This window comes from Centrocercus urophasianus, unplaced genomic scaffold (assembly GCF_019232065.1).
Source record: "Centrocercus urophasianus isolate 14NV4802_14NV808 unplaced genomic scaffold, USGS_Curo_1.0 seq_12, whole genome shotgun sequence".
In the NCBI taxonomy this organism is placed as follows: domain Eukaryota; kingdom Metazoa; phylum Chordata; class Aves; order Galliformes; family Phasianidae; genus Centrocercus; species Centrocercus urophasianus.
Window position 1 is genome coordinate 53597317 of NW_024884364.1, and position 27658 is coordinate 53624974.

The 27658-nt window shown below is 38.8% G+C and overlaps 1 protein-coding gene across 1 annotated transcript in view; it reads right to left on the reverse strand.

Annotated features, from left to right (window-relative positions):
- The window catches only part of LOC122156381 (cohesin subunit SA-2-like), a 58989-nt gene that overhangs the window by 13218 nt on the left and 18113 nt on the right, over positions 1 to 27658 (reverse strand). Inside the window, exons 9-23 of the mRNA XM_042811111.1 lie at positions 27146 to 27297; positions 25852 to 25925; positions 25288 to 25411; positions 20872 to 20970; positions 18603 to 18682; positions 10448 to 10555; positions 8431 to 8539; positions 7458 to 7575; positions 6518 to 6621; positions 5992 to 6084; positions 5799 to 5888; positions 4609 to 4812; positions 3166 to 3242; positions 2094 to 2181; positions 1110 to 1187 (exon numbers count right to left, since the gene is read on the reverse strand). Coding sequence (XP_042667045.1) covers positions 1110 to 1187; positions 2094 to 2181; positions 3166 to 3242; positions 4609 to 4812; positions 5799 to 5888; positions 5992 to 6084; positions 6518 to 6621; positions 7458 to 7575; positions 8431 to 8539; positions 10448 to 10555; positions 18603 to 18682; positions 20872 to 20970; positions 25288 to 25411; positions 25852 to 25925; positions 27146 to 27297 — 1598 coding nt within the window. The remainder of the gene's footprint in view (positions 1 to 1109; positions 1188 to 2093; positions 2182 to 3165; positions 3243 to 4608; positions 4813 to 5798; positions 5889 to 5991; positions 6085 to 6517; positions 6622 to 7457; positions 7576 to 8430; positions 8540 to 10447; positions 10556 to 18602; positions 18683 to 20871; positions 20971 to 25287; positions 25412 to 25851; positions 25926 to 27145; positions 27298 to 27658) is intronic.

Below are 27658 nucleotides of genomic sequence, written 5' to 3' on the forward strand. Positions count from 1 at the left end.
CTTAATAAGAAGGGGGATCCATCCCAGAGCCTACTAAGAAAAAACAGAAGGGGAGGCAAAACATTGCCTTAACCCCATTAGAGGGAAGAAACAGTCCTGGGGCTGCTGCCCAGGAAACATTCTTTTTTGCTCTTGGAACTTCCCTCTCTGCCAACAACCAGATTTGGTCCTGCAGAGTGGGCCGTAACATTGTGCTTCCAATCAAAATCTACTCCCATAATAAAAGGCCAACTTAAAAATGGTCCTGCCCCATTATCAGGCAAGCTAGTAGTGCCTGGATTGGAAGGCAGAACATACTAGAGCAGCAAGATGCAGACATCCACTCAGGAATGGAATGGGACAGGAATAGATAGTGAATCAGTCACCCAATGGGGTAACCTCCCAGCTAGCATTTCTCACTCAAAACAAATGCTCCTGTCACTGTCCCATTCTGTACACACACGAACACCAGAAGGAAGGGGACAGAGTAACTGAAACTGCAACACTCAGGGTAGTCAGGAGAAACTACACAGGTATGCATTCGTATATCAATCTAAGCAAAAAAGAGTCTTCCTCCCTGTGTGTCTTAAACTAGAATGTCTTCTGGAGTATCTGGCAGTGTCTGACACTATGTAAAGCCAAGTGGGAAGGTAAGTAGTTCACTGAAGAAATTAGGTTGAAATTTTGAAGAAGGTGGTATGTCACATTATATATAAGTAAAACAAGAGAATAAAAACAAAGCAAAGCAACAGAGCTTTCTGGAGTTTTCACTGAATATCCTTCGTCGCTTAAAAAAAGAGAACAACAAACTGCTTGGCAGTGGAACAAGTTCCTTATCTCCATTAAGCACTAGGAATTCACTGCACATGTTCTGCAGTAAAAATAGAGGCGCACTGTTGTTCATTTATTCTCTTGCACACTGAAAAGTTATAAGAACTTGAAAAACAATAGGAAAAAGAGGAGAGGAGTAGAGTTGGGGAGAGAAAGGAAAGGAAGGGAAAGGAGAGGATATTGTCAGAGAGAGAAGGAGAATGCTCCAGCTCAGTTTGGTTTCCTCAAGAAAATGCATATTTGAGAATAGAAAAACATCTTCAATTTCTAGAAGCACAAAATGATGTGGAAGGGCCAACCTTAGCAGAATTTTCTGCAGCTGCAGCTAGTTGCCACAGGAGAGAAAAATATGTGCACTGGAAAGCTGGCAGGATCACCTGCAAATAAAAACATATATATTTATTTACAAGAAAAGCTTGCCAGCAAGAAGCATGGCATTCTGATTGCTGCTTGCACAACCACTCCTGCACTGTAAATATCTAGATCTTCAACATAAACTCAATAGGTTTATACACAAGTAAACATTATCTACTGAGAAACTTCATTACTAAAATGCTGCTTTTGAATACCTCTGACACCCTTATGGGTTCAGTGGAACACAACCATGTACCACAGGGAATACAACCATACTACCACAGTAGTATAACCACGTAACAGAGGCTAACTTTACCTTAGATTTTAGGATTTCTCTGCAGTCTTTGGTGAAAGGCAGATTCCTCCAGAGGGCAATTCGGAGCAGAAGACAAACATCTGTGCTCTGATGCTCCATTTAAAGGAGTCTGCCTTCACACACTGGCTGCAGAGTCATGTTCTCTGGTTGACTCTTCACCAAATAATTCCCAATTCTCTTTTGAAAATGGGGTCTGATCAACATCTGCAAGCGCTAGGAGTACTTCACCTTGTAATTCCATATTATACCTCTGTCTCTGCACAGCCAATGTTTGAGTTGAGGCAACCAGACAAACAAAAGGCTGCAGTTGAGACAAGTAACTACAAACTCTTCTCACTGAGTGCCAATTTGCAATCAACAGGTACAAGGTATTCCAATGTCTGATTTCGTGCAAACCAGAAGAGGACCCTCCCAGTCCCAACTATTCCATATAATGTCTTATATTAATTGATTCCAACCACTTTATACCAAAGCCTCAGTTTCCCAGACTGAGACGAGGAAACAGTATCTTTCTGTCTCATACAACGTTGATACACAGCATTATTTAGTACTTTCTAATTGTCCAGCTTTCAGCAACTCAAAGTTCTTTTAATGTTAAGTATCAGCAACTCACCAGAACAGACAAACTCCCATGTTCCATTTCAAACTGCAGTAACTTCAAAGTCTTGTCGTACAAATTCCACTTGGTGAGATCATGGGCACTGCAAGTGGAATGAAAGAAAACAACGATGACATGCTAATCAAGAACTGAAATCTCATCTGACCAAATAGGTTAAGTGAATCCTACTTTTGCCTTCATCTGGTGTACAGCAGTAACCTTAGATAACTAGTTACTAAATGTCAGGGGGAAGGAAATTAAGCTTTTCACGGCCAACTGCTGCAACCTTCGGTCTGAAGCTTTACAGTCTGCATTCCTGCAACAAAACTGCAGTCTCTGTGAAGAAAAAAAAAAAAAAAGCTTGCTTATATTCCTCTTCCTGAGCAACCCATTCACTAAGTTCTCAAGAAGATTGAACAAAAAATTCCTTCATAGAAACTTTAGAAGAGTGTTTCTTATATTCACAGGTGTTTGCAGCTCAACGTAAGCTTTGCTTCGAATATCCAGAGTAGCACTAGCATGGATTAGCAAAGGACACATGAAGCAGAAGGCCATTTCCCCAACTCTGTACTACCTTGTATGATAATTTACTTGGTGAACAACTCCTAGAGAAACAATCTTTTGAGAAAATCACGTTCTAACAAAAGATCAAATGAATCAAAACAAAAACAGACTGCATTTGCTGAGAGACAGCACTCACTGCACCTTCTTCAGACTGACCACCAGTGCTGACCATAAGGCAGTGCAACAGCATCCTGTTAGGAGGGAGGCACCACAATGACCCAGCTGAGAGAAGCTCTGTGTCCACTCTGACATCCCAACTCTATAACACACTCTTCTTAGCCCCAAATAGGGATGATGCTCCATTGCCAGTAACAAAACAAACAAACAAAAAATCCATAAGCCAAGACTACAGCTCTGTTCAGCAAAAACTAAACCCCATGACGTCTCTCACAGGGACCATTTTCCTTCCCTTGTGAAAATCTTACTAAACCCAACCAGTGTGAACAATTCTCACTTGGCATCTGATAAAGCAACATTTAAGTATATGGCAAAATAAAACAGCATTATGTAAATAAAATCTCACTTATGAAAAGCTGCTATTCTTCTCAAAGCAGAGTGCATCTGGGAAATTTCTCCTGCATCCGTACAAAATCCTTCTTCCTAAATTTTGCAGGTTTGGGAAAGAGAAAGGAATTAGTCAGCACAGGGCAAAGTAACTGCTATGCTCTTCCCAACCAACCCAAAGGCTTGAATTATTCTCCTCCAGCTCTCCCCAGTCCTTACACCTTCCACCATACTACTTATGCCTTCCTCTACAGTACAAAGAAAGCAATGTGTAGTCTGCACAGAAATGTTGTAAGTGTCTCTATTGCTACTGAATCCACAGCAGCCTCTCTAAACTACAGCACTGCTAACAATGTAAAACTAGCAATTAGGCTAACACAGAAGTGCTAAACTTCACATCGGTTGCTAGGTATCTCTGGAAAGCTAACTGTTCACGTGGTGCTGTGATCTGGTTGCTTCCAGCTGCCAGATCACATTCAAAGACAGCTAAAAATACATTAAATACTTTCCCATAGATGCAATTGCTGCAGTTTCCACAAGGATGCTACGTGATTATGGAAGATGGTATATGCAACCAAGAATTAGAAGGGAGGGGTCGCAGGAGAAAAATCTCTTTATTTAGATATGGATTACACTATGAAGGAGTTGAGGAATCCCCTGGTCTAGCACTTATGTTATTTCTCATAAGTACACATTATCCCACATTGACACAGATATCTATTTAAGACCAACAAAATAAATCCAATCCGAGGTTAGGGAATTTTTTGGCTTGACACATTTTACAATATTCCAGGGTCCAATAAAAACCTGCCAGTGTTAACTCTCATTCCATGGCACGACACCTGTTCGTGACGGCACAGTTGATCAGATCAGCTGCGGGCTTCTGTTGTTCATTTCAGCCAGCAAGCTATTCATATCACAACCAGCTGTTTCTGCTTTTTAGAACTAAAGAACTTTGAGGGAGACTCTGCAGTCCTCCTTCGAGGGGAAAGTCATCATTTCAGAGACCCCAGTGCTATGCAATCAGCATTACTAATTTTTTTTCTCCTACAGTCAAAGTCACACTATGAAGGGCATCTTGCATACAGTCAAATATGAAGAAATACAGAAATGTACCACTTGGAGAACAGCCTCATCACCTTAGATCTCTGGTACTTCTTAGCTGATCTTATACAATGTATCTTTGGCATTGTAATTCTACATTTGTGGAACCCACTTCCAGAACACCCAGAAGACATAAAATGCCCTGCTGCTGCTGTGCTCATGTATTATTTTCACTCTATTCCTACTAGTACACTCACTTAAGAAAACACAAATCATCAGTTTTTTTAGAAGAGCAAAATCCACCTTTGAAAGCTCTGTTCCACTCAAAACAGCAGGCAAAGAATAATCCTCTTTATTTTTTCCTCTTCTGTTTTCATATGGAAACAGTCTGCTTATCTCCACAGTGAGTCACACTCACCTTCTGCCAGAAGCCATCTAGTAGCTGGTTAAGCTGTCCCATCAACTCATCTATCAGCTGAGTGCGGGCACAATCCACCTTGCTGTAGATAGCCATTTTTTCACTGCAGAGGATATAGTAAGTCCTGGAGGAAGCCTCGAGGACAGACAAGTCAGAGTGTTTGGCCACAATGCCTTTTATCTCACCCAGCAAAGCATCCAAATGCTGCAAGTGACAAAACGGGTATTAGAGGTAAAATGTACCTAAAACCATTTCAGATATATTTCACTTGGTCCATGAATCTCTCTATAGGTTATACAACCAGCATGAAATAAACACCAGTCTAAGGAGCAGAGGGGTAGGACCAGTGGATACCAATGGGTTTGTAGCTCTTTTTCATTATTATTGTCTCTAGATCTTCCTAAAAATGAAGTAGCTGTTTACTATAATAAACTTCTAAGTTTACTATAATAATTGAGACAACAGGAGGCAATAAAAATGTCTTTCCAAAGGAAAGGAGTGTCTCCAAACAACAGAAGTTGTCTCCTCTGGTAGCAGAGGATGGAGGCTGTTTCAGATCAAGTGAAGATCAGCAAGTGATTTTCACCCTTATGGAGAAGAGGGAACTTGTACTGTGCCACTGATTTTCTTCCAGCTAACATTTTGTGCTGAAAGTAAGTTAATCTTACCTCTCTGCAAACATCCTTGCTTAAGAATACTTTAAACCATTTCAAGGATTTCATCTATCCGTTTCTGACCATCCCTTTCCCATCAGCAGTTATACAATCTCTATTCTTATCTTTCAGTTACTACCATCCCCTAGCAGCTGGGAATCAGCTTTCAAGGAGCATGAAACCTATTCTGTAGTAAACTCCTGGAAGAAGCCAGCTTAGCCACACAGGATAACCCACCCTCTTTCTATCCAACATTGAAAAACCCCAGGGCAGGCCTATCAGATGAAACCAAAAACTACCACCCACTGAGGCCGGTCACAGCACATCTGATGATGCTGACAATTGACAAGCACAAGGCTCTTCTCTGGCAGCCCTAAATTGAGAAGTAAAGCCTGAATAAGACCACTTTCCTCAAGGTATGAGACCATTTATTTCTGTTTCAACAGGCTCATATTTGTTCCAAGTCACACAAAACTCTGTGTACCGTCATAAAATTAGCACACTGCACATGCACCAATTATCCCAATTCCTATTCACCTTCTCTAGATGTCCTGTACTGTAAACATCTAGATCATAATACTGTGGAATCTGCAGAAGATTTGCCACTTTTTGTGCATCTGTTGAATACTGCAGAGAAAAAAAAAAAAAAAAAAAAAAAACAGGATATGAGTGCACTGCAGGAATTTTAATGAAATATTTGACATGCATTCACAGAGCAGCTGTTAGTTACCTTTGCCAAGAGCTGAGGAAGCACCATAATAAAATGTTCAGTAATTTTGGTACAATCTTCTGATTGTATTTTCTTCTCTTTTACTGACAGAATCTGCAGACAAAGCATTTTGTTTCAATTATAAAATATCTTAGATCTGAGTGGAATTTTACATGTAATCCAAGGTTAACTTAGATGCCTTTATCTAAACCAAATGAAGCCCGTATAAAGATACTATTCCATGGAGACAACCAGATGCTTTTAGATTTTCTTGTTAACCTTAAATTAGATGCAAATCACTGGACAACTATACTGCGTGGATAAAATGTTCACCATTTGTCAATAGCTTACTTCATATGGCTTTTACCTAATGCTCATCCCCTTCAACATCCACCACTAATAAGAGCTACATGTCAACAGACAACGTGCCATTTCATAAAAATAAGCCATTTAATTCCTAGAGATATAGGACTATGCTATCTGGCAAAGCACATAAGGCAAAATAAAAGTGATCAAAGCACAGTGAATGAGAATAAGATGCACTGACTTTTCTGGCTGCACCTCTGCCCACTGGAGGATGACCTTCAGCTGCTTCTCTAACCGTTGCGAGGATAATTTCGATGAGAACACTTTCCTGAGCATCATTCAGCACTGTAAATAAATCAGTCTCCTTTCAGCATCACACAAAAGCAAAACAAAGATGCATCAACAGCTAATGAAAAACCTACCCATTTATCTGGATAAGTGCAGAAAGACACTACAGAAAGATGCTGCTAAATAAACATTTCAAGAGTGTTTGATTTAATTTGAAGAAAATTATTTTCTACCTTTAGTGAACACAGCAGCAATTATTTGTCCCCTAAGAAAACTTCCTAACAATATATCAACAACACACACAGCTTCACTAAGGCTTACCCTTGCTGACTACTGTCTCATTTAGTATAAGCCTGCTTCTTTGAGCTTCAAAATGCTTCAAGTTATTGGGTCTGCAAACTTGAATTGCAGACACACAACTGCCTCCTGTTCTACTAAAACAACTATGATTTAAGTTCACTTTAAAACATTTTCAACAAAACTCTAGCTCTTTAACGCGTAAGATGTCAACGGACTCAACACATTGTCCTTTTCCTCTCCAGGCATGAATAGTAGCCCAAAAATACTGTGCTTCAATCTCTTAATATTTTTAGATTCTCATCTTTTGGGCAAACAAACGAAAGTGAATGCTACTTAAGCTTGTTTATACAAGTATTCTTGTAAAGCTTCTAAACTAACGTTACATAAACACAGAACACTAAATAAAACAACTATGTTGTTACAAGTATCACATTGGCAGGGCACTGAGTCACATCTGCTTCGTGGCTCTTGGGGGCCACGATCCGGGATCAGAGAGCACTACAACATGGAATGGTACTAAGCTAGCTGAAGCAAAGTTCAAAAACAACATCAAAAGATTAATTTGGACAAAGATAACCTCTTTGCTCACCCACCTTTTCCATCTCCTTCACCATCTTTTAACAGAAGAGTGGTCATGCATTCCCAGTCCTTCAGGAATTTGCCTGCCCAGTCCCACAAGCTGTCTATGAGGTATGCAACATGTTTGTGTAGCTAGGGATTAAAAATACAAGCTTATAGAAGCATCAGTAAAAGAAACAGAAGGTTCCTATGTTCCTCTCCTCTTTTTTCCAATTACAAGGTTGTCATTCAAACATACATTTACACACAGTATTCCAACATATTTAGTCTGAGGCTAATGGGCATTTAAACAACATCGTTAGTCTATTACAAAGCAAGTAAGCAGGGAAAAAAGCAGAAAAAGCAGGAAAAAAGCTGTTCTTTTTTTCTGATTTCAGTATGTTTCCTTTGTAATATAAATAACCTCTAAAACTAGTTTCCTTATTGCTTTTATATTGCTGTTAATAACAAAAAATCCAATCTTGGGACAACAAAGTTGATGACAAATAACTTGATAATTTAGATAATTATGTCTGAAATTCTTTACACACATATGCAAAATGGCTGTGCCTCAGACACTTTGACCAAACACCTGTCTACACCACTGCAAAAGCTAAATAGTAAAGCACAGCACTTAATCTGATAAAATTTCAGAAACACCACTTCACTCTGAGAGCAGAGCCACGGTACAGCAACCCCCATCTACCTGCACTAAGATGCAGACATGTACCAAAACCCATTCACATGGTGGCATTAGTCCTTTAAGTTGCTTTCAGAAGCTGCTTCAGCTTTGATTCTCTTCATTAGCATAGCTGTAAATCAGCCTTAAAACAACAGAACAGAAACACTCAATTCTGTCTTCATTAACAACTCATCCTAGAGAGTGAGAACATCCCAAATACCAACATTACAGAGATCACAACTAGAAATACTCTCCAAATGGAAGCCAGTACTTGATTTAACATGCTGGATTGAAAAGGTTTATATTGCAGGGGCTGTTCTCCTCACCTCACTCTCCAGGAAAAAACGTATTAATCTTTTCAGCTGGTCAGTTTTTGCTCCAACCTTCTTTTCTCCTTTGCACAAAACTTCTTCACCTCCCTCATGACTAAGCAGCCTGCCAACAGAAAAGGAAGCCAATTCAGTTCTGCCACATTCCCTTTATGCTCGTTTGCCAATACAACACAAATTCTTTCAAGAGCCCCATGACTGTATTTTTTCTAAATACATACTTACTCTAAATCATATTAGACTTTCTTAGGAGATGAAAGGAAAAGAGATTAGATTGCTTTCCATTATGAGAGATCTGCTGTCCCTGCGGATGCAGAGATAATTTCTGATACTTTAAAAGTACCCTGCCAACTTTCTGGACGACAGATGCAGATTCCACAGCGTTGAACATACTCTGAGATAGACATTTTCTCATACTGCAGAAAGGGTTAGCTCTAGACTGAAATTAAACATTAACTCAGTAAAAATATTGCTACCCAACCACTAGTGTACCTCTTCTTGAAGATAGTATAGCATCTTGTATTTGCAAGAGGCAATTTACAACATACTCAATTTTACAAACACAGTGGAGAAACTGCTCACAATATGATATTTCCATTTTCCTCCTTACCCTAAATGAGCACGAATGCACTGCTCATAAGAAGTTTTAATCCCAAAACACATACAGGAATGCCATCCCCATAGATTCAGAGGCCCAAATGGCTTGGATTTAAGAGCAGGACCACACTACTCAGTGTCAGCATAAGCTTATACTTTCAGAAAGTGCTTCTGCTGGTATAATTTATGCCAGCTCTGTAACTAATCGACATTAAAAATGCAGACACTGAGATTTCATATATACACCAAGAAGAAAAAGAAAAAAAAAAAAAACAAAAACCGTTATACTGAAATTTTTATCAGTACAACTAGGAAAAGGAAGTTGTCACTAATATTTCTATCACACCAGAGAAGACGTTTCTGTACTAATACCAGAGTCACAGAGAACAGGGCAAAGAACAAGGAAAAGGTTTAGAGGATCAGGGTGTCTACTCTGCACTGGGAAGCTGAGAATAAAAAGTCAAGTTACCAAGGCAATCAGTTTAGCAGCAAAAGACAGCCATGTTCTGGGAGGAAAAACAGCTGATTTATGATAGAACATTGGGTCAAGCAGAAAATGCTAGCAGATGAGATAGAAGATTCATCAAAAGAGAAATTTATCTTCTTTTGTCTTTCTGTTGGATGTGGCAACACAAACTCTAGCATGTCAGCAGTTCAGCTAGATAGCAACAGGCAGCTAGGAGAAGATTCTGCATATGTGAAAAACACAAATCATTATTTCCGAATTCAGGCAAAAGCCTTGCCTAAATAGTTTTATTTTCATTTCTCTTTGTAACATAAAATCACTTTCCTCAGCCACAGAGACAGAAAATTTATTTCTTCTCTTTTTAGCACACTAACTCCATTCACTTCATGCAACCACTGTTATAAGAAGCCCATTTATAAGAATTACTCCTGGGGAAGAAAAACCCTGTACTTCATTACCTGACACAAAACTGGGAGGGCTTTTTAATCTGTTGCATTTCTCATTGTTCAAAAGCCTTTACAATGTACAATGCAACTTCCAAAAGGGAAAAGAGGAGGCCATTTTTGTGATTAATCACCAATGCTATGGAAATGCAGCAGTTGCCAGGTGATGAATTAGCTTGTAAGGAGGAACGCAACAGGAAAAGAAAGAAGAAAGGAGGCATACTCTCAAAGTAGGATGGTGTCTGTGGATCAGTCAGTTGTTTCATATTCTCTGTGTTAGTCTTGCAACTTTTCTCATGCCTACTGGGGAGCGCTGTGCAGGGAAACAAATGATTACCCCCAGACAGAATTTCTCTTCTGATTCAGGAGAAGAAAGCACATCTACTATCCTCATGGTATATACTTCCAGCAGAAAAAAAATGAATGCTTAATACCCCTCTTAAATAAATCCACCTTCATTCTGAAACAAATGAGAATATGCAAGAGATAGGCAGTCAGATAGAAATACCTTTTATAAAGGAATTCCCCAGCTGCTACTGCAAGTGGACGGTGTGTGGTATAAACAAACTGGTATAAGGTCTCACAGTCTGCAGCTGATAACACATCCTCACAGTTCCTAGGCAAAAATAACAACAGAAGTTATAGTTCAGGTTTATCTGCACAGAACACAATGAATGAGATGTCCAGTTTTACTGGACCTGATGCCTTGCAACTTGTTTACATAGCTAACATTTTGTAGGACTTGTCTAAATACGTAATCAAATGGAAATAGCAGCATTTTTTACTCATTTTACAGACAAATTGAGGTTTGTACAAGCTATGAGTAATAAGGCCCACTGTACGGACAGAATATTAACTTGAAGTATTACTAAGGTTGATTAGTGGCCATGATAAAAAAAGAGCAATAATGATCAAAGAGGAAAATGATGCATCTATGCTTATTGTCGTAGACGATTAAATAACAAGAAGCCTCCATCTTACAGTACAAACTCTTCCAAAATGCGTTAGTACAGTATTTTAAAGCTTGTACTGTTACACTAGGCCTACACAGTATCACACACAATAAGAAATCAAAATACATACTTGGTAGCATGCTTATGAGTGCAACCTTTCTGTCCAAACACACTGAAAATCACAATTTTTTTGACAGCCATTCAGCTACCAATTTTTAAAATATCACAGGCAACTAATAAACCTAGAACACTCTATGGGAGTTAGCAATTGTGTTAGTATCAACTGCTTTACAAAACATGAAATAGAAGCATCAAGGCTGAATAATCCAAAGAGGAGATAACAGAAGTGAAGACCAAAACAAAGGTTACAGTTTCAAATTGCTTGCTTTCTACTGCAATTGCAAAGTCGTTCAGCTAAACTACATGAGAGAATGAAACAGCAACATATCAGATCCTTCTGCTCTTTGCAACCAGGTGAAAGACTTCTTATTTATTGTTGTGATCAGCTCTCAGATAGTGACAGTACAAAGCCACTTGCAGCTGCAATCCAGTACCACTTCTAAAACTGAGCATTTGTGCTTTCCATTTGGTGGGACCAATGCCTTTAGAAAATTAGCACCCCTTCCTATGCTTGCCTGTTTGTCTCCAATCCTAGTGCATCCTTTAGCAACCTCACAAGTCACAAGGCCCTAAAACATTATCCTCAAACCTGACTGAAATGGAGTGAGATCTCATTAGGTGAGAGCACAGCTGGGGTGTTGATTAAAAATACTTTTTGTAGCACAGGCTACGAGTTAAAGAAATGGGGAAGAGGAAGCACTCATTTCTCAAAACCCACAACTTCTCATTTATAGAAGTTGAAACCTCATGAATTTTATCTTTACTATGTATTTACTCATGTATCACTTGAATCTTTCACAGTTTTTCTGAATTTGTTTATAATGGCTACTGGCACAGTAAAAAGGTATTTAAATGGAAGTGCTGATGGTCTGCCTCCAAAACTGATGGGTCAATCCTGCAAGATAATGCTTGCCCTCAATCAAAAAGAAATTCCAGCAGGTTCTGGCAGCCTCTTTTAACATGCAGTTCCCTTGAGTATACAGCTGTGGTAACAGAACAAATAGAAAGTGCTCTCAGTATACGTAGATATCATGTAATGAGTATAAAGGAAAATGTTCATGTGATTCTCATCCAGCCATCTACAGAACTGGGGAAATAGTGTAAAAATGTGTTTACTGTTGTTAAAAAAGGAGATACTAAGGTAAGATGGTGCTTTAGTATTTCTGAGCAAGTATTGGTGCGTCCTGAGATACCGCGAATGTTAGGGAATGAAGCTTGAAAAAGAAGAAATTTTGGTGTAAGCACACTGAGATACATGGTCCAGAGCCGTGTGGATGTGGCACTGAGGGACGTGGTCAGTGGGCATGGTGGGGTAGAACGATGTATTGACTAGATGATAGAGAAGTCTTTTCCAATCTTAATGATTCAGTGATATTTGAATTTACTCATCTTCATAGGCCATGTTTCCCCCTTCTTTGCACATTCACAGAAACAGTGAGAGCTGTGTGTACCTAATTAAAAAAAAAATTCCCTGAGTTATCTAAATAATTTAGGCAAAGCGCTCAGTAGCATGCCTGCAGTCTCCCTGGGTAGAAGTTACAGATTTAGTCTTGCCAATGCAAATGAAATTCCAACCTCCTTGTTTTTAACTTTGCCTTCAAAGAGGTTAGGACTTCGCCCCACTTACACTAGTCCAGGGCAGTGTTATTTTCTCTCCTCACGGCAAGAGTAGGTCAATTGCAACAGCTCTGATCACTTACAAAGCAGCCCTAGTAGCATAGAGACTGTGGAATGAGAGGAAATGCCTCTATGTAATATCACTGCTGTCCACATACTGTTCAACTACTCTCTGTGAGACAGTGAGGTTTACACTCAGTACTCCCACTCAAGTGAGAGCTTAGGGGGTTTTACTTGCCTCTGGAAGTAGCAACACCTGGCTATACTGCTGCAACTACCAGTAATAATCAGTGCCTTTCTTTTTACATACATAAACCAATAAGCACGCATTCAAAGAATACTTTAAATACAGCAATAATACTGCTGCAAACTTACAGCCCTCCGAATGCCAAGCAACAGATAAAGGTTAAACCAGAAGTGCCTGCCAGTGTTTATTTTTAGACACCTAAACAGGCATGGCTTTCCACATACCAATGTCATGACACACCATTTTCTCTGTGCTTCAGTGTGAACATAGCGTAGAGAAGCTGGGATCTTCTAGAGAGAGATCACAGACCCATTTTGTTCTGCCTGTGGCACCAGCTGAAAGATTCCCTGTCTTCCCTTTTGTTCTTTTTCACTGCATGAAAGAGACATGACTATATATGACTGCTGGAATCACCTATCGTGGTCTGTGCAACTGCTTATATCATGGACAGCAACCAAAATCACAAAATAAAATAAAAATACACTTGATGCACTTTTCAAAGCTTTTCCACTTTACTCTTTTTGCTCTTAACGACAGGAAAAGATCACATAGAGAAAGATTTGGCACATGGTACAGAGACACTGGTACCAAGGTACAGCACCTCAAAACAAACTAGTTTATTTTGCATTTAAAATAAATTCTAATTAAATACCAAAATCTGCGAATACATTACAAAATCATTACTAATGCATTAAGCACTACCATCCAAAAAACACCTTTTGGTAGCATTCTGTTTGAGCAAACAGAATACAGTAGCTGATTTTCGTACTTAAAAATGTTATTTCCTTCTTTCCACCCTGCTGTCATAAGATGTGTTTCAAAAGAGCATTTTTGTGTTGAACAAGAGAAGAACAACGTGGTAGCCATACAATAGCATAACAAGAATACTTCCCTAGGCACTTTAAAATAGAATTAAGATGTCACACTGTGATTCCATGGCTATGCTGTAACAGAGGAGAGGAGGAAGCACATTACAAAGGTGCTGTATGGTACTCTGTTTTGGCTAAGAAATATAAGCATAGGAGACAGGCATTCCTCATTTGTTGTCAGTTCTTCAGACAGGAAAGATAAGATTTCACAATAAACATAAAGGTTCCTGAACAGAGGTATTTGATGACAAAGAGTTGATGAAGATTAACTGTTAGAAAAGTAAAAACCTGCAAAGGTGGGAAAAAAAAAAAAAGAGCAGGCAGAGCAGAAAGCACCTGCCTTTGGTACATTTTGGTCTTTCACTTTTGCTTAGTTTGTAATAGGCTTCACTCTTCTAAAGGACTGCCCTAACTCCACCTTAACAGGAGCGTGGGCCTGGATGAATCACAGAGGAGCTGTGAGGAGCTCCATGCCATTCCCTTTTGCTGGTATGCAGCGTGCTGCAATTAAGTTACTAGTGCAAGAAATCAGAACTGTGCTGTGTAACTTGCTTTACTAAAGTGAGATCTTTGTATTGGTACTTCTCCACCAACATCTAAGAAACACTTAATTCCCCTGAAAAACACTGGACAAGACAAAGGTGGTCAACTTCCCTACGCAAAGCAACTTCCTCTCTTAAGTTTACTTTCTACAATCACATGAAAACATGATTACAACAGCATTTGAGCCTTCAATACAACTTGACTTTTTCTCCAAATAAAAGCTTTCTGAATAACCTTGCTAGATATAATGCATTTGCCTATCAAAAGTTTCTTTCTCTTCCTCAGTCCACAGCACTCTCCACTGACTCTGAATTACATGACATGGTTATGGCATACTTTGCCAACTCCAGTTTTCAAGATTCTCCCAGAGTGCAGGCCCTCCGTCTCCAACCTAAAACTTCCATCTCAGTCCAGCTGAGAAAAAGGAGGGAGAATTAATTTTTTTCCTTTTTCTTTAAGAGTGCAGAGACAATGTATCCCTACATGACTTGGGCCTTTTGTGCTAAAGAGAACACCCAGAATTAACAAACCTCAGTTTACTGACCTTTAAGTTAGATAAACCCTACTTACCACTGTCAAAGTATTGAAGTGAGAATTAATGTATTTATCAGCTCCAGTAAGTAGTTTAAATGAGTTCCCAATGAGTGCAATATACTCACAGCTTTCACTGAAGCAGCTCTCCCAGATTTCAAACTTCAGAGATTTGTGTTTAAAACTCAATTTAATTTCTACTTACATTCAACTAATGTGATACAGGGTAATTTGCTCCTTCTTTGCTCTTTAAATTTCACACTGTTGGTAAACTTGTGCCCCTACGTGCACTACCTGTAACTGAAGTAGGTGAATGCAGTTATTTAATTACCTTTATAACCTTTTCCAAACTCTCTACTCTTTCAGCTACTTAAGTACACAAAAATGAACCAAATTGCCTGGCAGCAGCAGCCCCACTGAACTAATTTACCTACTGAAGGACAACATTTGCATTAAGATTCCTTGGCTTCTCATTGTGACTCCATTTTTTATCCTTCCTAGTTCTACTCCCTTTCAAATTCTTTGCAACATTAATGCTAATAATTATGTATCATTAGTAGCATTAATAATTTCTGTTATGCTATACCTCAGAGGCTCATTCAGTTTCAGGATCACACCTGTAAAAATAGAAATCCACCAGCCCAAAGAGCTTGGCTTTCAATGGAGACAACATACAACAAACAAGAAGATAGCTCAGCTTAGAGACAGACAAAATGAAAACACAAATATAGATTTGAAAACAACAGCAACAAAAAAAAAAACAGGTATATGCACAGCAAGAGGGCTTTGAGTTGGCACTGTTGTGTTTGTTTCTGCTTTTTTAAATAATGCAGTAAATTTAAGTGAATTGAGAAGATTGGTATTTTAGTGTTTGTCTGGCTGAATAAAGAGAGAATATAAAGGTCAGCATATAAGTTTGAAGCTTCATGGGCCAGAGTAGTCACTCTGCCCATATTACATGCAATACACAGTGTATATTCCACAGCAGTGATATGCAGTGATGGTTATGAGACAGCCACTGCTGTTACTAACATATGCAGCAGATTTGCAACTGTAAAACATCACAAAAACAATTAAGTAGCAAGAGGTCTTGCTACTACATCTACTCATGAAGACAATAAAAGAGAGTTGCTGATACAGTATTTTTTGCCCAAGAAGTTGACAAGAGAAGCCAACAAACTAATTGGAGGGAAACAGCTACTCCTGGTCTTGCACCTCTCCAGTACATGCCATTAAATGACAAGATCTATTCCAAGATTAGAGTCATGTCCTACAGGTCAGTACCTGACCAGTTATGTTCATGCTGCTGTTTTTTAGTTTTTTTTGTTGTTTGTTTGTTTTTTTTAAATAAAGACTTCTTGTTAACTGATTCCATGATTCCAAATCAAATATAGAAAGTTCTTACTGATGGATGTTCTTACTTTAAAAATGGAAATGGTACCTTTAAAAATAGAAGCTTGACCTGAAAGGTCTTTCACACTTCACTAAAAATGGTAATTTGGGCAACTAGAATTCAGTTGCCAAATCTGTAGATGGGCCATCCCTAGAGAAGTCAATAGAGCATGACTAAAAGCTGCACAACAATTGATTACAGCAATACACACAAGACAGCTTCTGTAAATGGTACTGCTACATTTGTCATTCTTTGCAGATAGTGGAAATGCTGTCCAAAGCCTCATTTCATGCTTTATTGAATGCATCAGGCAGCTTTCCCATTCAACATCCAGGTACCAGTTTTGAACCATGATAAGCACTTATGCTGCAGTCTGAATTTTTTTGCTCCTGTAACATCAGCAGTGAAGTCCCTGCTGATATCTGTAGGTACTGCAGCATGAGCCTTTCCCTGTGCCTCAAGAAAAGTAACTCAATGCAGGCTCTTACTAGGAAATCTGTGGTGGAGACTGTATTATCTACATCCTCTTCACAAAAGTTTTAGAGACTGACCATTATCTACCTTATCAAAAAGAAGATCTGTCACTGAATTTGCCCACTATGTCCCCAGTTCCCATTTTATTATTACAGTAATTAAGCAAAACCAGCAGCACTCAAAGCAACTGAGAGGGAGAAGGACAGAAAGGATGGCTACAAAACAAATGAGTAAAAAGAAACATGTATGTATTGCTAGGACTCCACACAGCCTAACTGAAAATAAAATATACTCATTCTGATAATGAAAAGTACATCTTATGATGGAAAAACGTCACTGAGAAAACTTTAGATGGAGCTTACACTGGAAATCAAACTGTATTAAAGAAAAATCTGGGAAAAATTTGCTTGATGAAAAAAGAAACACTGATCAAACTTTTGCAGTCTGCATTAATGAGAACACTATCACATATATAATATAATAATAATAAATAATAAAGCCAGAGACTATAAGCAGCTGCAGGGCCAATACAGCACTTGTTAGTTCAGACACAGAACAGGGACAGCCATAACTGGTGTTCAGTATCTTTGTACTTCAACAATGGTGTGCTACTCCTCCTGGCACAGGGACACGTTACACACAGACACAACACTGTGTTTTGTTCCAACAGCTACACACCAGAGAACCAACTGATGTAGAAAAGGACATTGTAAACAGAAACAATACGACCCTATCCACAAGTAGTGAGATCCAAACAATGGTACTTCCTTCAGAAGAGCATGCTGTATTCATAGTGGTCATATGCTGTTCTGATGCATATGCTGGAGTAACCTAGAGAAATGCCACTCAAATCAATGGAGTGTGAAATAGGAGTGAGTCCAGACTACACAGCATTGCTTCAATGTATAAACATATTTGAAATTTAATGTATATACCTAGAACACCATATTATTTGGTCCACTAAGTACTGCATCCTCTTCCAGCAATGACCAGTATTTCTGGCTTACATGGAAAAGCAATTGCTATTGAACAATGCACCATGCTGTACATGAAGACAAGCAAGTGCATCAGCAGAATCCATCTTAAACCCTGAAACAGAAGAGACACAAAGTCCTCTAAAATCTTAACTGTATTAACAAGGAAATGCACTGGACTCTTTTAATCTTGTTTTTGCACTGAAAAAGAGGGATAGAGAATTTATTCTTCGGGTATTTTGCCAAAGAAGTTCTTTCTAAAATAAACACATTGCTCAAGGATACATTGGAATAGGACTCACATATTTCTATGACGTTAGTCCAGTTTTTCCCACCCCTTCCAATCTGATATTACCCTTCCAAATCTATGGCTGACCAGTAATTTCCCACCAAAACAACTTTGTTAGTTTTCCACTTCAGCAAAAACAAGACTTCATACACTTGCTCACTCCCTGTCAGTCTACTGCAGGCTTAACAGCTCCCAGATTCTCTGACATGGAGCAAGGAATCTGATAGCCCAAACTCTAGCAACAAAGTTCAAGGCTTCCTGCATGGGAGAAGATGGCAGAGTTCCCTGAGCTCCTAGTCAAGATCTGGTAAGCCTGGGACAGAATGTTATACGGTGGGAACTTCCTGGAAACAGGCAGATGCTTGGTTTGAGAAAAGCCAACATCAAAACTCTTTGGAATTTACTTTCAGGGGAAGCATGAAGATACAAGTAATGTCGTTCTCATGGTGAATCTGACTGCAAAGATCTTCTTAACACTGGTGCTTCCCACAGAAAGAAAATGCCATGTCTCAAGCAGTTTTAGCTGTAACTCATATCCTGCTGAGACCAATCATTTCTCAGCATGTAACTGATTACAGGAAGATTCATCAGAATTTTATCTGGATCTTGTTGCCATTAAAACAATACAGTAAATTAAAAAAGAAATTATTTACTGTGACATAAGCATCAAGAGTTTCATGGCTTGAACTGCTACTTCATGGTCCTTGTCCAGAGGCATGGACACAATTCGATCCTAATGGATGTAAAATGACAATAAAAAGATGTAACACGTTTTGTTCTCAATAAACATATCTTTTTGCTACAGCTAGATCATCTACACTAGTAGAGCAGAGATTTATTTTTATTTCAGCAGCTATTTCCTAAGAGACACAAGGCAACTTGATTACTACCAAGTAGTTCCCCAGCCCCTGAAAATTAACAGCATGTTAATTTTTTAACTGAATTAATCATGCAGTAATATGTTGGGTTTTTTTTTCCCGATGTAATGTATGCGTTCACAAGAAATCAACTACAGTCTACAAATTAAAAGTGACTGACAGGTTGCTTCCAAGATGTTACTACTGACACTTCAATATGTTAAATGGAGGTAAGCCTCAAATTACAAGCATTATATAATCAGTTTCTCCCACCAAAAATAAAGCGTGTGTACCTACACATTACAGAAGCCAGTGCTTTGCTGGAAAGGTAAGTAGGAATTGAGTCTTAAAGGTGCTTCATGAAACAGCAGCAATACTCCTGACCTCTAAAGTTCACATTATTATAACTTGGTACGCATACAAACACCTCAGAAACATAGTTGTTTTCCTGTCCTGTGTACCCAAAGGCTCATCTGCAGCACAGCCTTTATCTTTAAGGCATGTTAAACCTTCACACTTGCTTCAAGACTAATAGATTCCTCAGTACACATATCATTTCTAAATGTCTAAATCCATTTTACTTTGCTTCTTCCTTTTTCTAGCAGCCCAGATACAAGGTGTGGAAGTCCATGAATCCTGAGTTTCAAAGCTCAAGGGTAACAGAAGGAGCACATGAAATACAGCTTATTGAAAATGGATTGATGATCACATATTTACATTTCTCATCATTAAGGAAGTGGGATTTCAACTCTGGGAGACGTCCAATCACTCTGTATCTGCTGACTGGATTTCTTTTGTTTCAACAAGGAGGAAGAGTTGGGTTTGGTTTGTGGGTTTTTTTGTTTTGTTTCTGAGTGTGGTTTTGGGTTTGTTGGTTTTTTTTGGTTTTTTTTTTGATATTCCATTTGGGAGGTGGAATTTGCAATAGTCCATTTATATATATTACCATCCTCCATACAAAGAGACATCTTAGTAAAAACAGACTAGAGCTCTTTCATCAGTCTTTGAATACCAAGTTGCTTACGCTGTTTGCAGTAACTTATAACAACCTCCCTTTAAAAGGAAAGAGAGAACACTACCAAAAAGATGTTTAAAAAAAAATTAGTCTTACACAGCCAAACTCCAGTCTGAACAATTTCTTCTTAAAATACCAAAGTCTGTATCTTCTTATTTGACAATAGTCTACGGGTATTTCTTACTATAAACAACTGCTCTGACATCTAGGTAAGCACTGCACCCTTTGCAAGAACATGAATTACAACCACATGCAGGCACTTGACTACGGACTGATTCAGAGGGACTGTGGTAAGAGCTCCTCCTCTCACAGCATCTTGAGATTTCTTATTTGCATACCGTAAAGATACTGCCCCATTAGGATAAGAACAGCTAACGAAGTCATTACAGAGGGCAGGATTAAAAAAGTAGAAGGCTTATTTCTTGAATGGGTAAGGATGTCAGAATATGATAAAGGTTTATGCATATACTGGAATATGATCAAGGCATGTACATATAAAGTCTACATGGTGAGTGCAGGCACAGAACAAGCTCTCAGAATTTCAGGATGTCACATGACTTGTTCAGTTAGGAGATAAGAGATCCTTTTTCAAGAGTCATACTGACATGGTATAGCAGCAAAGAGTTATTCCCATATCAGTGTAATACATTGTCAATCAAATATTTAAGAGCTTAACTAATTATCAAGAATAGCAAAAAAAAAAAAAAAAAAAAAAAAAAAGACCATTGGAGCATCGAACTCCTTCCCACATTCCAAAGTTCTTTTTTAAAAAAAAAAAAGTCTGGGCTGTTGTGGATAAATGATGGAGGTAACAGTGCACGTTTACATCATTCTGCACATAAATAACCTGAAGTGAGACAGAAAATTCCACAGAAGCAGAGGGAAACACCTCTGTGAAACTCCTTCAGCCACTCAGTCAAGCAGGCTGTTTCTGCAATATTCTAAGCTTCTGTCAGTCAAAGGAACGGGGAGATGAACTCTGACCAAAAACATCACACCCCGTGTCTACACCCAACCCAGACTTAACAAACAAACCAGCAATCTATTTACCTTGAATCTGCTAGTAAAGAGATCCATCTTGGAAACAAGTTCTTTTCTGCTGTAAATTCCCTGCAGTCCCAAAAGACACTTCAACCGCACTTCAGCTTGCTACAAAAGAAAGAGAAATCCACTAATATGTTATCTCTGATGTTATTTACTATTGATATATATATTAAGAGCTCTATGTGGGTGCCTGAAGTACATTACCTGAATGCTACCTCATTTTCTTTATTAGTGATATCAGTATTCTACACTTTGCATGCCTCTTTCCCTCTCTCTGAGAAAGCCTACAGTGAGCCAAACGTGAAAATGACATCAATGCTTGTTAGGCTCCCTAAAATTCAAAGAAACTCTCCAAAACATTACAATTAATACAAGCAACAGAGTGCAAAAGACAAAGAAATTCATCCACTTAAATATATACAAATACAAGATTACAGATGACCTACTTGATGCCATCAGCACTCTTCTATACAATCAACTTTGCTCACCTCCTCTCGATGTCTGACTCAGACAACATTTACACCTCTACAAGGACTCCAAGAAATTCCAGCCCAGCAAAACTGCCCAAGGAAGACATACATCTTAAAAATGCACCAGCTTATAATCATTGATTCTTATAGAACCAAAGATCACAGAATGCAGTGGCTAGAGGAGACCTTAAAGATGATGCAGTTTCAATCCCACTGCCATTGGCAGGGCTGCCAGCCACTAGCTCAGGCTGCCCAGGGCTCCATCCAACCTTGGCCACGAACACCTCCAGGGATGGAGTGCAGCAGTGATGCTATCATAGCAGCTGTGAAGCAGTGGGTCACCTCAGCTGGTGGAGATTTTTATGAGCACGGCATGCAGACTCTTCTTGTTCATCACTAGCAAAAATGATAGCTAATGGGGGTGACTATATTGAAAAATAGTGTTACGTAGCTGAGAATTTGCTCTATCAAATAGCATTATTATGCTCTTTGTATTTGTTGTAGTTTACATGGAAATAAATATGAGGAATTACCTTCAGAACAACCTACATATAAATGTTATGTCTTCTGCTTGTTTCTTTTCTACACTGGCATATCATATTTTGAGCATTCTATGGAAAAAAAAAATAGGTTGCTTTGGGCTTGGCATAGTTGGTAAACAGTTATCCCTATAGGTGTCCCCTCTCATTAGTACTGCTGCTTCACAGATGCCTTAAAAGAAGAGGACTTCTCTTTATCCAGCTTTTAAATCATCTCCTGTGAATCACTAAACCTTTCAAATGACTAAAGCTTTAGATGTCATTAAGGAAGTTACCTTGAGGATCTAACATAGAATTATCACGGTGTTCCTTAAAAACAAAACAGCAGGGATATCTGCCAACACTGCAGGTCTTGAATCAATCTCTTCATATTAATTCATTAATTCTTCCTGCTAACAACAGCAGCAAGAAACATTAAGGAAATCTAAGAAAGGAGGCAACCTACACATAGGCTATCTATTACTACAAGTTCCTGTTCAACTCTTGGGATGGAAAGCAAAAGGATGACATCTTGTAGCTAGGTTCGACCAAAAATTCTGCATAAGACAACTATTTGCTAGGAAAATAGAGTGAAATATCTGTAGGTAATAATGAATACTGCTCTCTAACCTGCATGTGATAAACCAGCCGTAGAATCTTGTCCCACTTTACTGCTTCTTACAGCCATAAGCCCTCCACATACAACTCCACTCAGTCTCAGCTTGTTACCTACAATTGCCTACTGCCAGGAGTGGCACGGGCTGGAGCACTGCACGCTGCTCATTTCAGCTGTCCTCAGTACCTTACCACGAGCTTTTTCTTGAGAACAGAGACATTTTTGGTGGATAGGGACTGTTTTGTTTTTAAGTTTCTAATGATTTGTTGGATGGTCACGTAGTCCTTGGAGAACAGCTAACAATTAGTGACAGTGAATGGAAATAATATAAGCAAATCTTCATTCAGGATACTCCAAACACACGTCATCATCCATTGGCTGTATCATAGTATATTTTGCCCAAGCCTACAAAGACTGTCAGGAAAAATCAGTAAGACAGAGAGCAGCTCTACTGACATCAAAGACCTTTGCACAGACACCAGCACTGCTTATATACAAACTCAGTTACAAGATTTCAGAGTTGATCCTATCCAAGAGATGGAGCTGTTCAGTAAGCCTTGTAAGTATAGGCTGGGACACGGACCATTTTACAAGGTCAGACTGAGTAACTGCTCCTCTTCAACACTCTCCAAATAACAGATCAAGAAAAAAAGGTCTACTTTTGAAATACTGAAGTGTGAAGAAAATTCAGCTTACCTACCCTGTCAAGGTAAAACACAGTTTAAAACAAAAAAATTGCTCCCCCCTTTCCCCCCCCCCCAAAAAAAACCATCAGTATGCATACAGAAATATGATCCCTGGAAAGAAAACCACCATGTTAACATGAACATTTGAAGACAGAATTTCAGAAATTGTTAGAACGATGGGATCCATTTTACACTCACATTGCTTGGGAGACAAAACTTCTTGAGATTTGCCAGGAGTATCACATGATCAAGACAAGTTCATTTCAACAAAAGTTTGTTTCCCCACACGATTTCTCTAGGTTTTGGGGTTTTGTTTTGTTTTGTTTTGTCTTGTTTTCCTGTTTCGATAGTCTAAGGAGAAAATCTCAGAAATTTGCGCTGAAGTTCAAGACAAATCTAGATTAACATGTTGGGAGCTCTCAAACATGAGTGTCTGCATGCGCACAAGCATCTCCCCTTCTCATTGCCTTGCCTTCTTCTCTGATGGTTCTCCCTTCCATTTTCCCCATCCTTTCTCTTCATCATCTCCATTTTTCTGGTGTCTAACCCTTATCTTCTTCCACAGCACTACCATTTCATCTGATTGCTGACTTAGTAGCTATGTACCACCTTGGAAGAACACTAGTGCCTTTGAGCACAAGTTAAGTGACTCGGTTTCACAAATGGACTGGTAAGTGACTGTGCTTACAAAATTATTACATAAAATTGTCCATTTGCACATTGCAGTCAATTTTACTGTCAAGCTTTAGAAAAAATGTTATTTCTAGTAGATGAACATAAACTACTTGAAAATGTATCTTTATAGCATTGTTCTGAAACTCTTACTGAGCCAAAGAGGGATGTTGATATACAACTTAAGGATGTATTACCACTGAATTTGGAAAACCCTCTTGCACTCAGACAATAGCCTTTCACAGAACCATCACAAAATGGCCAGGGTTGGAAGGGACCTCAAGGATCACGAATCTCCAACCCCCTGCCACATGCAGGGCCACCAACCTCCACATTTAATACTAGACCAGGCTGCCCAGGGCCCCATCCAACCTGGCTTTGAACACCTCCAGGCACGGGGCATCCACAGCCTCTATGGGCAGCCTGTTCCAGCACCTCACCACTCTCTCTGTACAGAACTTCCCCCTGACATCCAACCTAAATCTTCCCCCCTCAACTTAAAACCGTTTCCCCTTGTCCTGCTGTTATCTACCCTTTCAAAGAGTTGATTCCCCTCCTGTTTGTAGGCTCCCTTTAGGTACTGAAAGGCTGCAATGAGGTCACCCCACAGCCTTCTTTTCTCCGGGCTGAACAAGCCCAGCTTCCTCAGCCTGTTGAGCCTTTCATGTAGAGATACAATGTTTCAAATTGAGGTTTGACAGCAAGGCAGTATGTCATGGGGAAGAATGATTACACTCAAATTAAACATTTTAAAGACAAAACATTAACTTTATACTACTTTTTTCCCCTCATTAATGACTCCCAAATGACTGAACTTTGTATCTGTTCACAACACTGCAGATGATCCCGGTCATATTTTTCACAGTTAGAAGACTTCAGTGGTGGTTCAACTGTGCAGCCTGAGTTACTTGACAAACATCTCTACAGAATATTCTAAAAGCAAATATTCTTGCTGCCCACCACCATCAGGGCAAAATGGAAACACTTATTAAGGGTGAAATCTTGAAAAAATCACTTCGTATTCCCACAGTTTGATAATTCTCCTAACTGGACGTACTCTAAAAAGATATTCTGATCAGATAAAATTAATGCGGGAAAAGACAAAAAGGTTCTTGACAGATTTGTTGCTTCTGAAAAGTCTACCTTTGCAGAAATAGCAGAAAGCAGGGAAATAAGAGGCTTTGTGCTCCCCCTCCTGGCTTTGTGGTAAGCTACAATTTTGTTTACAGAACACATATCTAAAACCAACACAAAACAGAATTTATACACACATTTATAGGTAGCCTGCAGAAGTTCACTGTGACAACTTCAGTAAATAACCACTCATGATAAGTATCTCTATCTTCCTCAAATCTGTCACGTGTTTTAGAAGCATGAAAACAGCTTAAGTTTCAGGATTCTTCCAAATCAAAAGTCTTCCATCTATTGCCCCCATACAGAAGAAAAATTAAAAACTTTACCTTATCATACAGCATCCATCCAATGTATTTTAAGTAGCTATCGTTTAAAAAAACATCTGGGTATGTTTTAATCCAGTTGCCAATTTCTTCAATGCAAGTAGCTCGTATCTCAGGGACCACATCACTGTGAAATTATAAAAACATACTATTAACACACTAACAGGCCTAATACACATTAAAATGTTATTTGCAATATTTTTTCCTAGAATTGCTGAAATATATGCAAACCAAAGGATTAAAAATATCTTTATATTAGTGCTCTAAGTTAGCCTTCAGTCAACAACTACGCCACTTCTTGCTACACATTTCACACAATCATCACTGTGAAGTTCTAGATACTGTCTCAATCACAAATGCACAGCTCTGCAGCCGGTGGGCAAAATTTTCGAAGCAAACTCTAAGAGGTCATTTGCTAAATGCAAATTGCTTAGAGTAATGTAACTGCTATATTTTCTTGGACAATATCAGTGCCTCTAGGACATTTAGCATGATTCTGATGTCTGGACAATCTGAACAAGAGCCTTTTGAGAATGTAGATACCTCACAACACTATTCTATTCTTACCGGTAGCGACTTAGGAACGTCCCCTTGAAAATAGCGTGCATCATGTTCTGTATCTCCACAAGCTTCTGATCATACTGAAACAGAAAGAGAACTGAATGTTTCAATTCACTTCAAGTGAAGAATCTGCATCATTGCACTCACAGCACCGCTGTGGTCCAAATCACTATTATTTACACATGATACCAACACAAAATGAGAGGTCTGTTTCTACACTGACAATTGACCTTCTTGCCGTTTCATACTCATAAAAGATTTATTAGGTACCGACCACAAACCTTGATAGGAAACACAAAATATTTCTGATATGGTGAGACTTCTTGTATCAACACAAAGCGAAACTCGTATGCAATCTTCACACACAGGTTTAAATTCTCCTTTTATGCACTTTAACAGAGATGGAAGAGAGGCAGGCCAAAGAATTTTCAGAACGGACCTAATACCACAAGGAACATGTATTTTAACCAAGCCCAGAACATCCAGCTTTGAAATGCTGGAAATATGTTGCTTAAGGTAAACATTTTTTCATCAGTAGTATCAGAAAGGGTGACAAAATTGGTTCTATTTCACCCTAACGTGACATTTCGTCTGTTTTTCCTATAAGATGTTTAAAACTGTGCTCTCACCAAACACTTCTCCCTAAGGAAAAGGGGCTGTTTCTATACCAGAAGAATCCTTGGACATTCAAAGCACAGAACACAGGTAAAAGCTCTAAAGTGAGGAGAGAAAGAGCTATCCTTGATTGCCACCATACTGAGCTACTTCAGTGCAGAGTTATTTCTTCTAGTCAAAGTCCTGCCTCTGGAGGTGATAAGGAGCTGTTTGACTGAGCAGAGAAGAAATGACAGAAACTAAGCACAAGATAGATATAGGTCACATTATGACCATTTTTACAATGTTTCATTTCTAGAGAGGTGACAGCTATCCCATGACCTTTTTTGTTCATTTCATACACTGAAATTTAGTTAAAGACCTACAACATTAACTTCTAATATGCATAAACATATAAACTGCACTCCCACAACACCAGAGCTCCTAAAGGAATTACACGTGCACATAAGCCTGGATTTGTGTAGGGATCAAAGCATTTAGGACAGGCATTACAAGTTAACAGTATATAGGACAGTTATCACTTCAGTAACTTTTATAAGGCTTAATCTTGGCAGGCACAAATGCTCTGCAGAATGCATTAAATAAAGATATAAACCTCAAAGAACTATAGCAACTCTGAAATAAGCAGTCAGCAATCCTACATTTTACATCTTCACTCATCTCCCATGCAAAACAACTGCCTAACCTCTTTCCTTTTTCTCTCTAGCTGGTCAAGTCTGTAATTGGTCTTCTTGCCACTTATCCTGTTCTTTTCCACCTCGTATAACCGCTGAGCATTGTGCTTGTTGACATCAAGGTTCAGATGCACGCTTATAACTGCTGTCAGAAGTTTCATTGCTGCAAAGGAAACAAACCCAACATATTCAGCTTAGCTCAGATGTATACAATACAAAGCATCCACCACTTCACCACAAAAAAGCATAAGGCTAGCTAAATCCAATTTGTTATCCACAATAGAAATAACACTACATTAAAGTAATTTATTTTAAAATACAGTGTTTTAAAGGCAGATGATGATCAAAAAAGAAAATGTGATATTACTGGCAATTTACAGTTTGGCAACAGTTCACTGACTTGTCAGAGATGTCATTTACTGGACAAGACTCATATTAGTTCAAGTAATTCCATCTGCAGAAGAATCTAAAGCTAGGGAATAGGTATGTTTCAGTCTAAAAAAAAAAAAAAAAAAAAAAAAAAA